Below are 15,040 nucleotides of genomic sequence, written 5' to 3' on the forward strand. Positions count from 1 at the left end.
TCTGTCCCCCTGCATTGTTTCTTTCCTCACCTACAACCTTTGCTTTTATCCTTTCTTCCTTCCATCCCCCACTGAATGCTTCCGCTCTTAGAAAGCTCGAGCTCTGCCAAATGTGGAGGAGGCTCCCCTGCTATCGGCTGGATATTAACATATAGTGCTCCATTTTGATTGGTTGGAATCCACTGGGACACACTGGTAGATTTTACACACACACACACACGCAAATTGAGGGTAGGTGGGTGGTCGGTTGATGACTCATACACATTCAGACACCAGGTGATTGACACACGCAAACATGCATACATAAGCATTACACCTCCCTTATATGTTTTGCACTTAAGAGTTTCCTGACTTGATGGATGCAGAGACATATGGGCTGTAAAGAACGAGATCATACTCAAAGAACAAATGCCGTGCCAAGGCTGCATTTTGGTTTAATAATGAGTAATTTCAATATTAGAAAAGATGTTGTATATTGTTTGCACTGTGCAAGAAGCGTGCAGTAACAACTCAGCGGCATTGCAGTTATGTGTCATGCATCTATCACTTCTTTAAACGTTTAGAAAGGTCGACATCTGGATCTGTATTATAATAAATATGATGATATGCAATAATGATGATGTCATTCATGAGTTTTGGAGCATAGACAAATCCCCTTTGAGAATTTTGGGGCCATCTTTTAAACGAGTCAGGCTCATGACCACGGTGATATCACACTTATCATGTTGTCACCTTAAAGCCAAATTCAGCAGGATGATGTGAATTAAAATGTACACGTCTCAACCAAATGGAGATTTGATGAAGCAATGTGTTACAGAGTTCTGGGTGTTCATGCCAAAAAGGACACACCATGGAATCTGCTGGAGAAGTGATGAGAGAAGGGTCAAAATAATTATTATATGTAGATTATTTATATCCTCTAAATGCACATGCTGGTGCTTTCTGGACAAAAGAATGTATTTATTTCTCTATTTGTTGCAGTTATTGCAAACCTGTAGAGGGTCATATGGTGGCGTTAATGCTATATTGAACCTTTTCCAAAAAATAAAAGGTTTTAAACATGTTCTTACAATTCTATGCATAGCTAAGAGCTTTGGGCCCAATCTATATGCACCATCAAGGGCCCCCACCCCAGGTTATGCAAAACAGCCTCAGCAAGTCCTATCCATAGGCCAGCATCTGCTCCAGAGTATGAGTTCCTTTCTCAGGGGGATCTGCTGACTCAATGGGCTGCAGGGAGGGCGGGGGGCTAGGATGCATTTAATTGATTGCCCACTTTGAAGTGTGGAGGAGGGGGAGTATGTAGCCACACACAGGGTCCCCTCCTCAAACCATCTGCGTGGGGGTCAGAGCCCCATCACCATCCAAAAGACGGGCCTCCCCATCCCCCTCAACCTCATAGGTCACACAGACACACACATACAGACACAGACACACACTCACACACACACACACACACACAGAACTCCCTCCATCTTTTCCGCCTCTCCCTTTCTTGCCCTGTGGCCATTCTTAGCCCAGAGGGGAGGAATATGTGATGAATGCGTGCGTGGATGGAATCGCAGCTGTACATGTGACATAGCAGGATTTCTAATATGAAGTTGCTATACAGCTTCATACTCGCAAGTGGAATATTTTGCCACCTTATACAGTCAGCTAAACAGAATCCAATCTATTTTTGTGCTCTTCAAACAGACGCAAATGGCCTTGAGTCTCAGCAGACATGTAGCCTGGGCGTAGGCTTTGGGATCTGAGCGCTCTCTGGCTCTGCTGATCTGAGTGGTTGTGAAGAAAAGTTGAAAAGACCCGAATGGCTGTCATCATTATTTTGGTGTCCTCTCCTGCCATCTAGTGGCGAATTTGAGGGACCATCTTCTGTGATTTCACCGTATTCAGTTTGAGTTACCCTTGGAAAAACTCCCCTTTGACGGTACACAGCCTAAGATTGACGACTGGGCCACTGTTGAAATAAAACAGTCAAAATATAAGTCCAATACAAAGTCATAATATTTCGAAATACATTTGATATTTCACAAAAAGTACGAGAACTGAGTCGGAGTATTTTGAGGAAAAAGAGTAGGTGATGTTTCGTTCAATGAGAAATACTTAATTCAGAATTCTTCTCTGCTAAGTATTACGCCATTAAAACTATTGTGTTGGTTTCTTTTAATTTCACATTTTTTCAACACGCAACATATTCAATTTTCCTCGCCATTTCTCGAAAATGTTTTCTTTAAATAAATATTTAAAAATAATAGTTTTCTTAAAATATTTCAGCCAACAATGACCCTAATACTATTTTTTTGTTTGGAGAAATCAAAATAATAATTTATATAAAATTGTATCGTTTGAGAAAGTTCATGACTGTGACACCGGAAGTGAAAGAGAAACTGTCATGGCCGCTCTGCCTTCCATAGAATCTTAGCAGGTGCCGAGGTTAGATGTGGAATTCTCGTCGTTATTTGTTTCCATTAGAGCTCGTTTATAAAGTGTTACACAGAGAGAAGACAGCTGTATAATTTAAGGCCTGGAGCTAACACTTAGCGAGTTAACTTCGTCACCCGGTTGTTGATACCAACGCTGACTTCATTCAAACATGAGGACTGTTCTAATGGTGGCAGAGAAACCTTCACTGGCGCAGTCAATTGCCAAAATCCTGTCTAAAGGTGGGTGTTAATATTTTCTTTTTAATATGTCCTATTTAGAGATAATAGTCTTTAGTTTGGGCCCAAGTGACGACCGACAGCTGCAGCCTCCGTCAGCCATTGTGACGGAGCTCAGAGACGTCTCGCTCAGCACGTATTTAAATTAACTCGGTAGTCCCCTTTATAATAATATTTTAATTTATTTTCTTTTTATAGTGCTAGTTTATTATTATTGTTGTTATAAAATATAAAAATAATTTATAACAAATAATTTACCTGATCAGTAATTTCAATCTGCAGAAGGCGATGCTGCAGTCCAGGTGATGTCTCATTACATTTGTCATGACTTCAGTGAACATTTTAGCCACACCAGCCCTGAGCTGTGTGTAATCGTGTTGTTCAATTCTTTTCTAAAAAATTGGACGATTTTTGCAGCTTTTTGTGAACTGAAGTATCAACATATCTCCCTGTCCACCATTCATAACAAATAATGCATGCTGGTAACTGCAATTTTCAATATGTCCATTAAGCGGGAGTATAACATGAGTTCATGTAGGTAGGTAGGTAGGAGGTCCTCATGAAGACATCAATATCCAGACTGTCCCCAATTACAAGAGCCACACAACTTAATGCCACCCACCCAGGTCCCCAGAATCAGGTATATCGACAAAACCTTAATGTTATATTAATGTAAAATAAATTTAATTACAATGATAATCAGTTAACAGGCATGAAGGTCTACGGGGAAAACGATGACATTGACTTGTTGAAGTGATTGGCTCTTCTCAGAGGTCGTTACTTTGCTTTCTCTGGACATAAACATCTTGATGATATTCGGCAAGGTCCTCCGCTCTGTCTGTTAGCTGTGCCTGGACGTGGCACATATACACGCTATGGTGATGACCTCGTACTCCAGAGAGTAGCTGGCCTTGGGGAAGCAGCTGGGGTTTTTCTTTAGGACAGGCATTCTCAGGGAGATGGGGATGGTCTCCAGGCTGTAAGCCTCGTCGAGTCCCCTGCAGGTGTGGCTGATGTGGCAGCTGGCCTCATGGATGACTTGAGGGACCCTGTCCAAGTCAATGTTCTCCCTGGTAAGAGATGAGGAGTTAGGACTGATCAGTGACCGGATTTAAGTTCTCTTTTGTGCATTGATTTGGCAGATTTCCAGCAACATATTGAGTTTATAGGTTTGCAATAACTGCAGATTTTGGCTTGACTGTATGTAATTAGGGCTTTCATCCACTAAAGAAGCTGTTTATCTCTGTTCTGTATTGACTAATAATCATGGGATTTCTTCAACTGATTGATTAGTTTATGGCTGCATGCACTGATAATTTACTATAAATCAATCCTTTTTTTTCTTCCAATTAACTGATAAAGCTTTTGCTTTAAAAATGTCACAAAGACATTCCGAGAGCTCATGGTGCAGGAAAGAAAGATATAAATAAGTTGTCAGTGCATTTACTTTGTCAAATTTCTATCATTGCAAATTGAAGACCTGTATATGCACAATGTGTATACATCCTTAGTCACTGTCTGACAAAATATCCCTACAAACTGTAGACCATGAGCTTGATTTGTAGTCTGTAAAGTCTGAGCTGGTACTCACACGTAGCTCCATGTGGCAACACTGCGCTCATTGATGTGGCTGGGCAGGTTGACGATCTGGCTGTAGTAGTCTTGCAGGCTGTGTGTGCAGAAGGACTCGTCCACACACTGGCTGCCGAGTGGCATGGCCAGGCACCTGTGGAGGGCCAGCAGGCACAGCAGAAAGACCCGCAGCAGCTGAAGACAGGAAGAACACCCTGATCAATGAGTATCAATTTGTCTGTGATAAAGGTGTCGGTGTTTATTAGATGTGTTTGTGCCTTTATAGAGCTGTGTCGGATTTATTTAAACCCATTAAAGTATTAAGGTGAACGAATACTTGACATATCTGAGTCAAGTAGTCAGAATTTCTTATATCTGACAAACATAAGAAAGCATAGCATTTATAAAACCTAAAAAAAAGACTAACATAAATGTAATCAAATAATTCAATAGAAAAACAAATCTGTTGCCAGTTCTGACATGCTGGACCATGTAACGACAAGAAACCTGTTGCTCAGGATCTGTGTTCCATAATTAGTCATGCACATGAAAATGTAACTGATACTTGATTTGGCAGATTGTGTCCAGGACTGACTTTCACTGCTAAAGCTGTCAACGTCTTTCAGTATGTGGAGGCAGTGAAGACAATAATACTACGAGTACTATACTAGCCATAATACTGTGATAGTGAAGCCTCTTTTGTTCGCTCATCTTATATCTCATCTCTTATCTCATCTTATAAGGTGCTGTATCAACTGATTAATTTTAAATGGAACAAGTAAATAAGTCAAAGACTAGTTAATTTGAGACTTCCAATTTTGACACAATGCATTATATGAATAATGAATAAAGTCTCATAGATGCATGCATGTAACCGCCAGCATGGCCATTGAGGTCGGTGTATTCTTACCTGGAGCTGTTCCATGTCTCACGTGAAGTTGATGAACGGGTATTGGAGCAACAGATCTTTGCTGTTTGTTGAGGCTCAGTACATAATCTGGTTCCACAATCGGCACACAGCACTATTTATACAATCGCTTCTTGTTAGCTTCCCCCATGTCCAGTGTTATCGATGGAAAGGTTGAAATGTGGGGGTGGGGGTTCAGGGGTATTAGTCATGTTGATGATATATTTTTGACATTAGCATTCAGCCTTGAGAGAGCCATTGGATTAAGAGAAGACGTCATCGCACTTAACCCAGGTAACTGAGGCAGGACTCCCACCTCACCACACGAATGGGATGAGGGAGGGCAATCGTGTTGACCTCACCGACCAGCACTGTGACCTCCTGTCAAAAGCCATGTCTGACTCGTACAGTTGAGCGAGGTCCTACCTTGTGTAAGATAAAAATTATGTAAAGTTATGAATGAGTAGTGAACACTCTTGAAACTTCAGTGGGCTGCGAGATTAACTGAGGTCATTTTAATAAAAAATAAAAGACAAACTTTCACTCCATGACTCTCTATGGCCATAACCCAGGGAGAGTGCTGTCAAACTGGGGTACCCCTGCTGGACTTTGAACAGGGCAGCAATCCTTTCGCCTTCCCTTGACCTTTGACACATCCTCACTGGAGACGTCTTTGGAGATCCACGACCAATGAGCTGACAATCACATTAAACTGATCTGAATCTCCCAGATCTCTCAATTGCTTAGTTTGAGAGATTTTTGTGCATGCCCTGTTTGAACACATGGTTGCACGCAATAGTCACACAAAAACGACATGCTCATGCAGTCTGGACATTGATGTCTTATCGAGGAACACGATCATTACAAACCTGTAGAGAGGGGACATATGGAGAAATCTCTAAACCTTTGAAGATCAGATTTCGGCTGTATTTGCTGTGTGTGGTGTTTTATGGCTTTTATTGAATGTGGAGGATCAAAAAAAAAAATGTGGAGGATCAGAGCTTTAGTTTTTTACCTAATATTAACATCTTACTGCTTAAAACTCAGCGCTGCAAGCATAAATTAGGTTGTTATGGGTGTTGATGTGAAGCTGTTAAATATGTGCGTGAGAACTCTTACTTGTAATACAGTACGTGCCTGTGCTTGAAATAGGCCCCTGTGATGCATTGTTTGCGTTTGCTTTGGTTCAGGACCATGGACAGCACGCAAACACTCAATACTCTGTACACACTCAAGACAATCTTGTATATTTTCAGAGTTAAACTCGGGCGTATTTAATAAAGCCACCACAAATCACAACCAATTGAAAACCAATAGGGCTGCACCTAACAATTATTTTTTTAACGGTTAATCTACAGATTATTTTTTCGATTAATCTATAGATTGTATTTATTACGCAATATAGCAATTATTTCCTCCAAAATAAATATCAAATGATGAAATGATCAAGCTGTCTTCAATGAGCACTGCAAAGTTTACACCTGCTTATCCCAGCTCACCTGCAGTCAGTGGTTTTGCCAATATTGCTTCAAGCATCAACTGCCAGCATAGGAAAATATCTGTATCTAACAACAAATGACTGTCCACAGAAGCTATAAGTTAACATGCTGCAGCTGTTTACAACTATTGCATGTTCACTGACAGTGGGGCTTAAAGAAATAAGACTATCTCTGCAGCCAGGCAAAAAGGTCTTGTCTTGATGATTTAACTGACTGACCTCTCCTGTTCTGTTTGACCTTTAAGGGAGTTGCACGAGTCGTAAAGGTCTGAATGGCGCATGCTCAGTGCACGAGTACACGGGCAGCTTCCAGGGCCAGCCTGCACGATATAAGATGACTTCTGTGTGTGGACATGTCATGAGCCTGGATTTCATCGGTGAGTGTCGGCCACATTCTATACTTTTCCTTCACCTAATTAAGCTGATGGCATCACCTGTGAATTCATAGCATTCATGCATGTCATGATTACACTGTTGTAAAATGGCTTTTGATAGAAGTTCCCTCCCACTTTGTCTGCCCACATGACTAAAGTGGACGCCTTTTCTGACAATGGGTTGGAATTTCTACAGTCCTGAAGTGAGACTCAGCTAAACAGAACCACCTTTCTTCCCTCTGTTATTTGCTTTGTCCTTTAATAATAGAAAGAAAATAAGAGAATAGGAATTGTTTTTCATAGCTTATACTTCATTTTCAAGGGAAGTACAACAACTGGGACAAGGTGGATCCAGCAGAGCTCTTCAGCACAGCTCCCACAGAGAAGAAGGAGGCCAATCCCAAACTCAACATGGTCAAGTTCCTTCAGGTAGCGTCATGCCGAATAATTAGAGGTTGACTCATTTTTGACTTTAGGGATTAACAATGATGTGAGCCTTTCCCCGAAACTGGCGGTGACTTTCAACACTTAACTCCGGTTTTTGGCATTGTGTCAGGTTGAAGCCAGAGGCTGTGACTATGTGGTTTTATGGTTGGACTGTGATAAAGAAGGCGAGAACATCTGTTTTGAGGTAATCCATATTGGTTGTTTATATCTGAAGTTGTTTCATCATCATTATAGATTCATGTGCAGTTAAACATGGCTAAGATCTCATGGCTTATTCCATCTACATAGCCATTAATATTTTTCTCTGTCTCAGTCAACATTGCTGGTGCTTCCCAGGTGCTGGATGCAATTGAGCCCATGATGAATAAGGGCGGTATCAGGGAGCAGACCATCTACCGTGCAAAGTTCAGCTCCATTACCGACACTGACATCTGGAGTGCCATGAACCGCCTTGGAGAGCCAAACCGCAATGAAGCCCTGTCTGTGGACGCCCGTCAGGAGCTGGACCTGCGTATTGGCTGTGCTTTTACCCGGTACATAATCTGATTGCTCCACTTTTCTATTTTTATTGAAGAAAGCATTTGACATGACCATGAGCATACAGTTATGGAACATTTTTAAGATTGCAAATTTTTATGAGATTGAGAATGAGATTAAGATTTTCTTGTCTTCCTTTGGTTGAATATATTTCAGTTTCCAGACAAAGTATTTTCAGGGTAAATATGGCAATCTGGATTCCTCCCTGATCTCATTTGGACCCTGCCAGACCCCAACACTTGGGTTTTGTGTGGAGCGCCATGACAAAATCCAGTCCTTCAAACCAGAGACATACTGGATCATTCAGGCCAAGGTACAGTCCTCAAGCATCATTACCCCTGGCCTAGTATAAAGCATCTTATCCTCCAAGGATATATTGACAGATGAGCTGTGTGTGTTTGGGTCAGGTGTTCAGAGGAAAGGACAACCCTTTGATGCTGGACTGGAAGAGGGTGAGGGTTTTTGACCGGGAGGTGGGTCAGATGTTCGTCAACCTGACAAAGACCTCCAGGGAGGCCCACGTAAGAATAAGCCTCATCATATCAAGTTTGTTCTGTTTGGAAGTGTCTTTATGTGCTGTTAATTATGAGCTTTGCTAACGATGTTGACCTCTTATGTACAGTAATGCATCTCTTCCTACAGGTGGAGTCGGTCAGTAAGAAAGAGAAGATAAAGCAGAGGCCCCAGGCCCTGAACACAGTGGAGATGTTGAGAGTGGCCAGCTCTTCTCTGGGTATTACCCTTTACAGCTACACAACTACTGTAATCATTCCATATCACAATTATTTCTTACCCAAGTAATTACATTTATTAGACTAATGCATGTGTAAAGCCTTATAAGGACAATTGCCAAAGCGCCTTGGTCATTATACTTCTCTATTCATATACTATAATTGTACTTAATCAAATGAAGAAAGAGATGTACCAGTACAACTTTTCTGATCTGCTCTTTTTTTATGTCAGGCATGGGTCCTCAGCATACCATGCAAATTGCAGAACGTCTTTATACACAAGGTTACATCAGCTACCCACGTACGGAAACGACTCACTATCCAGAGAACTTTGACTTGAAGGGGACGCTGAAGCAGCAGAGCAACAATCCATTCTGGGCGGAGGAGGTGGGGGCCAGAAGTACAGAGGCATATTAGTAAACTAGATCACGACCATCTGTAACAGCCTCATGGGTCTTTATCGTATTTTTGCATAGACTCATAGTTTGACTAACGCTTTAACGTGGATACATACAGATGGTTGGTCCTGAAACCTTTTGAATTCTCTTCAGGTGAAGGCCTTGCTCTCAGCTGGATTGAACCGGCCCCGGAAAGGATCGGATGCTGGGGACCATCCGCCTATCACCCCCATGCGTGCTGCCTCAGAAGCAGAACTGGGTGGGTAATGATAAAAAATAACACGTCATCATAATGCCAGCATCATTCCGTTCCATTTTTTATAAATTAATAGATAATTATTTAATTGCAGTACATCATGTTGCTGTTGTTTGATAAATTGACCACATGTGCTCCAACTCCTCTGCCTTCTCTGCAGGAAGTGATGGCTGGCGACTTTATGAATACATCACACGGCATTTTATTGCTACTATCAGCGAGGACTGCAAATATCTGCAGACCACCATCGACTTCAACATTGGCAGCGAGGGCTTTTTGTGCAGTGGAAAAACCTTGATATCGTCAGGTAAAGCCTCCTGCTCAGAGCTTCACATGGCTTCACAGAATGACAGCCTGCTGCTTATGGTTGTAATGAGATATTTGTCACTGTGTGTATTCCATTCCCAGGTTACACAGCGTTGATGCCGTGGCAGGGCATCCCTCTGGAAGAAGCCATGCCTGTCTGTGAGCGTGGAGACACTTACACTGTAGATGAGATCAAGCTGGTGGAAAAGCAGACATGCCCCCCGGACTACCTGACCGAGGCTGAACTCATCACCCTCATGGAGAAACATGGCATTGGTATGAACTTTAAACTGCCTGTGTTTATCTTGTTATTGTTATTGTTATTAGCCTCGTCAAAGATACTGTGGATTCAATAGCGGGCACATTAACATACTAATTAAAACTGGTATTATCCTGCTAGAAATCCTACAAGCATCATGTAAACACCATACCTGACTTGAACTATCTATGTCATTTAGAGGCTAAAAAGATTTTCAGAACAAGTTTCAGCTTCTTCTTGAAAGCTCAGATATGCAAATGTATGCATACTTTGACAGGAATCAATCAGTTGAAGAAATCCTGAAACTGTTCCTTGGCTCAGCACGTTGTAAGTTGTACTATACTATATCTTCTCTCCCTTCAGGTACTGATGCCAGCATTCCGGTCCACATCAACAACGTCTGCCAGAGGAACTATGTGACCGTAGAGAACGGGCGCAAGTTGAAGCCCACCAACCTGGGCATTGTCCTGGTACATGGCTACTACAAGATAGGTAATTTGATAAATATAAGTACACATTTTGTTGTGATATTGTTTGTGCGCATGCTTTATTGTTTTGGAATGCTTAAGTCAGAAAATCTGTGGGGAAAGTTACTCATGTTTGGAATACTGACTCATATTGACTGGAAAGGATTGTGGTGAGTCACTACAAAATCAAATGGCTACATAGAACTTTTCATCTCTGAACTTTAACTAGTCTGAGCATGCAACCTGTGGCCGTGTGAACATGATCATGGAAATGTCATTCCAGGTCTTAGCATGTGTGGATGTGTATTGCAGATGCAGAGTTGGTGCTGCCCACCATACGCAGTGCTGTGGAGAAACAGCTCAACCTGATCTCACAGGGCAAGGCAAACTACCAGCAGGTGCTACAACACGGGCTGGATATCTTCAAGAGGAAGTTCCACTTCTTTGTGGATTCCATTATCGGTAAGGCCCCTTCCCCAAACACATCCTTACCACTACCCCCTTTCACTACACAGTGTCAGCTGCATGAAGTCATAGTCTCAACTTCTAGGGGGTACAAGAGAAGTGAATAATAGGCAAAGGTGTGAATTTTAAATGTTCTTTAACTGTGGGACTGTGATATAAAGAAAAGTAATGTATTAAGTGTGTAGGTTTCCTCTGTTCTCTGACACAGTGTTTTTGGTTAAGCTTCACCAGACACATTGGTGAGAGTCAGGAGAGTCCAGCAGTCACTTTGGGGGTGTTACTGTCATTCAAAATGTGTTACTCTCCCAGTGTGAGACTACACCACACAAGGATTGGCTTTGTGTAGCGTGTGAATGTTGGCTCAGGCTTAATTTCCCTCGCAAGCTCTATTTGTTTTATGAAAGTATGAGCTGTTATACCTGTTTATATACGTTGTTTTGCATGCCATTTTTCCCATAAATATAACATCGCATTAATCTTACCAAAACAAAGACAGGGGCAGAAAGACACATAGACAGACAGACAGACAGAAAGACACACAGACAGACAGACAGACAGACAGACAGATAGACACTACTCACTATCAAGAGAGGCTTCTTTCATTCAGAAAATGCATAAACATGTTTGCCTAGAGTTTGACAGGCTGATCTAGACGAGGCATGCTGCAGCCTTTAGGGATTATGACAAGTCAGCACCAGTGCAGACTATAGGATTTCATTGTCCACTTCTACTCCTGCCTCAATAGTAAAGGTTCCCAACAGAAGTTCCCACAGCGAATCCTCTATGGGTAGATGAAGAAGAGACAATAGTGTGGACAGGACCCGACAGGACATAGTGTTATTGTAGGAGAGACTGACTTGTGTTGAAGATGCAGATCCAGGCGACATTCGCCACTGGAATGTTTGATTGGTAACAGTGATGTCTTTGTCCTGCATTTCCTAGGTATGGATGAGTTGATGGAGGTATCCTTTTCCCCCATCGCTGCCAGTGGCAAGCCTCTGTCCCGCTGTGGCAAGTGTCACCGTTTCATGAAGTACATCCAGGTCAGTTACAATGCTCGTACACTCTCTCTCCCCATTAACGTCAGCAGCTGACCATGACCTGTTGAGCACTTGTGTTGAGTAGCTATTTGCACTTTGAGAGAATAGACTCATCATGCAGTAGTTGCAGTACTGAAGAGAAATGAAAGCCAGAGCGAATCAAGGTCATATGCCTCGGTGCTTCTATACCATACAGTGTAGTGTGATCCTTTGAATTTCTTTCTTAAATCTTTGATAAGTAGTATTACTTATATTAGTAATAATCAGACCTCTGATGGGTCAAGCTAGAATCTGAGAAGGGAAACAAGAAACCAGCGGGTGAGAAAATAGATTTTGTACTATTCTGAGGTAAAAGTTAAAATATTCCAAGGAAAAAAGTTGAAATGTTAAGTCGTTTCCGAGAAGGTTTTTGTGAAGAAATCTGAATTTCCTGAGAATTCAAAGATAACGGATATTATTATATCCTTTGTATTTCCTTTTTGGCGAAGCCGACACTGAAGTACAACCAGAACCTCCACATGTTGACACACATGCTGACCGTCTGCTCTCTCATGTTTGCTCATATACGCACAATTAACACATCTCACTGTAAACATCATTAATAGCAAAAATTCCAACTTTTTTTCTCCAAATGTTTTTATTCTTGTAATATTTAACCCTTTATTAAAAATTTTCCCACTTCATTCTTGTAATATTTTAACTTTTTGCCTGAAATATTCTGACTTCATTCTTTGAAATATTAACATTAACATTTTTCTCAAATATAAACTCTTTTTCTCTTTCATCATTGATCCTTCTTTTACAAGTATAATGAACTTCCGTCCTGTTGGGTTCCATCCTTACGGCCGCCCTGGTGCGTTCACTTGGTCTAACCCACCAAGGCACCATTTCTGTTTTTTAACTACTTGATGTCGGGCGGTTGAGCTCTGTCCTTCAGTTGAAAAAGAAAAGAATTGCTACAAATAACAAGCACCTTTAATCAGCATTTCCACCAGACAGCAGAACCACTTTTAATTCCATGAATGAATCATGAGGCTGCACATCTTTTCATCAGTGTCATTAGACCTTAATATATGTGCGGTGGTTTGCATTCTGGTGGAAACTGTTAAGCAAAGCACAAGGTAAACTTGAGGACGTCATGTGCAGTGTGGACGTAAGCTCGCTCTGTTTTGCATTACAAATACAAGGCACTGTGATTTCAGTCATGAAAGTTTATTGGCTCCAGGACGTTACATATTGGTGCAGTTTGCTTTTCTATATATCTGATAAATGCATTAGAAGTGTTTCCATTAAGGAATAATGTAATGAAGAATGTTGTTTGTTTGTCCAACCTTTGCAGATTCATTGGTTGTGGACACTTTGCAGTGTAATGCAGTCCAGTGGTAATTCTGTGTTTTCATATAATCATATAGGAGGAAGGATCGACTTAAACTTAAACCGAGGTCCAATCACAATGCAGACAGCGTCCACATAATGAGAACATATACTGATGCAAGTCCTGTCAGCAGATGTCATTATCTAGAAAAGGTTTTTGCACTATTCAGCAGCCACAACAGATACCCATGCACCTTTGACAGTCCAAAGGTGACTGTGGGAGTTGTTGAATAGTATATTGATGCAGCTCCTGCTTTCATTTGGAAAAGAACAGCATCAGCTTGTGTGGCTCATAATGTGAGCTTTGGCTGTACCTCAGTCTGTGTTTGCTGTGTGATTTCCATTTGCAGGCAAAGCCCAGCAGGCTCCACTGTTCCGGCTGTGATGAGACCTATAGCCTTCCCCAGAATGGAGCCATCAAGCTGTACAAGGAGCTTCGCTGTCCGCTGGATGACTTTGAGTTGGTGTTGTGGACCTCTGGGCCTCGGGGAAAGAGTTACCCCCTCTGCCCCTACTGCTTTAGCAACCCACCTTTCAGGGACATGAAGAAAGGTGAGCCGATACACGTTGTAATGATTTGAAGCTCACTCGTCAAGCATTTCACCGCTCCTGAGCTTTTGCATATGTAAGACACGCACATTAATTGTGTGTTTGGTACTGTTAATGTCAAATCAGCAAAGAAAACTTTTGTTCAGTGCTTTAGAGCTGTGCATCCTCTGAGTGACATTTATACATAAGAGGCAATTATGAATTAGACACTGTGATTGTATGATGTCATTTACCATCAAGTTAAATGTGTCGCTGTGCCGTCTATTTCCCCTCACTCAGTCCTTTTTCACAAGTCTGTACAACTCTTCTTTGATGTGTCCGTCTCTCAGCGATGGGTTGTAATGAATGCACCCATCCATCCTGCCAGCACTCTCTCAACTCCATGGGGATCGGACAGTGTGTGGAGTGCGACAGTGGGGTTTTGGTGCTGGATCCGAATTCGGGACCAAAATGGAAGATGGCCTGTAACAAATGCAACGTGGTAGTGCACTTCTTCGAACACGCACACAGAGTGCAGGTAAGGTCCACTGGTCTGCATTTCATTTGATGAGTGAGTTGTAGAGATTCTTTTGGCTTAGTACATTCAGAAGTTCACCTCTCATGACCTTTCTCATGACCTTCCCTTCACTTCCAACTCTCAAAGGTTGCTCAGGAGAGCTGCGACGCCTGTGACGCCTCTCTGGTAGCGGTGGACTTCAACAAGACTCGCACCCCTCTGCCAGCCGGCGAGACGCAGCACACCGGCTGCGTTTTCTGCGACCCCATCTTCCAGGACCTGGTAGAGCTTAAACACGCCACAATGAGACACCCAATGCACAGGGGCGGAGGCGCCAGAAGAGGAGGACGGGGGCGGGGCCGCGGCCGCCGTGGCAACCCTAAAAGACCTAAAGACAAAATGGCTGCCTTAGCTGCTTACTTTGTGTAGCGTCTCCAGTTGTTTGCTCACTTCAACCACATGTAATCTGGCCTTGTAAATAATGTTTCCTTTGTTTTGCTCATGTGTAACAAAGAAGTAAAGTACTTATTTTAAAAGGTGCTTTTTGCTTGTTTCTTTACCTTGAAAAATAGTGTGCGCAAATGTTTGATATTGTAATATTCTGGAAAATAACTTGTCCACATAATCATTTTGTTCACACCTGGAAAATTGGAAGCCATTTTTTTGGCCTTTCAATTGTTTGGGATTAATAACTAGATTGA

The 15,040-nt window shown here is 42.0% G+C and overlaps 2 protein-coding genes across 3 annotated transcripts; one reads left to right on the top strand and one right to left on the bottom strand.

Moving 5' to 3' along the window:
* Positions 1–2,386: 2,386 nt before the first annotated feature.
* On the top strand, positions 2,387–14,875 carry top3b (DNA topoisomerase III beta). Of its 2 annotated transcripts, XM_076149522.1 has the most exons (18): positions 2,387–2,666; positions 6,886–7,017; positions 7,337–7,443; positions 7,571–7,645; positions 7,798–7,994; positions 8,155–8,311; positions 8,406–8,519; positions 8,641–8,731; positions 8,962–9,116; positions 9,281–9,386; positions 9,544–9,690; positions 9,792–9,965; positions 10,312–10,440; positions 10,728–10,877; positions 11,823–11,923; positions 13,645–13,846; positions 14,173–14,360; positions 14,487–14,875. In XM_076149522.1, exons 1-18 carry the CDS (start codon positions 2,597–2,599, stop codon positions 14,766–14,768), a joined length of 2,577 nt encoding a protein of 858 aa, XP_076005637.1. In that variant the 5' UTR covers positions 2,387–2,596; the 3' UTR covers positions 14,769–14,875. The 2 variants fall into 2 exon arrangements, with proteins under 2 accessions (XP_076005637.1, XP_076005638.1); XM_076149523.1 differs by lacking the exons at positions 2,387–2,666; positions 6,886–7,017 and having other exon boundaries at positions 7,405–7,443; positions 7,775–7,994.
* Positions 3,370–5,160, bottom strand: LOC143000295 (uncharacterized). The gene is made up of 3 exons (XM_076149561.1): positions 5,146–5,160; positions 4,255–4,430; positions 3,370–3,733 (listed from the first exon to the last, which is right to left on the bottom strand). The coding sequence occupies exons 1-3, from the start codon at positions 5,158–5,160 to the stop codon at positions 3,505–3,507; spliced, it is 420 nt and encodes a 139-aa protein (XP_076005676.1). The 3' UTR covers positions 3,370–3,504.
* Positions 14,876–15,040: the final 165 nt, after the last annotated feature.

The sequence above is a fragment of the Genypterus blacodes genome, unplaced genomic scaffold, assembly GCF_046128005.1.
Source record: "Genypterus blacodes isolate CSIRO-AG114 ecotype Tasmania unplaced genomic scaffold, CSIRO-AGI_Gbla_v1 ptg000045l_1, whole genome shotgun sequence".
NCBI classification, from domain to species: domain Eukaryota; kingdom Metazoa; phylum Chordata; class Actinopteri; order Ophidiiformes; family Ophidiidae; genus Genypterus; species Genypterus blacodes.

Bases quoted from the DNA above. Each gene is read 5' to 3' on its own strand.
- top3b (XM_076149522.1), top strand. From the start codon at position 2,597: ATGAGGACTGTTCTAATGGTGGCAGAGAAACCTTCACTGGCGCAGTCA. The intron at 8,312-8,405 runs GTACAGTCCTCA...TGTTTGGGTCAG, and splicing joins ACTGGATCATTCAGGCCAAG to GTGTTCAGAGGAAAGGACAA. The intron at 11,924-13,644 runs GTCAGTTACAAT...TTCCATTTGCAG, and splicing joins GTTTCATGAAGTACATCCAG to GCAAAGCCCAGCAGGCTCCA.
- LOC143000295 (XM_076149561.1), bottom strand. The intron at 3,734-4,254 runs GTGAGTACCAGC...ATCTCTTACCAG, and splicing joins GTTGCCACATGGAGCTACGT to GGAGAACATTGACTTGGACA.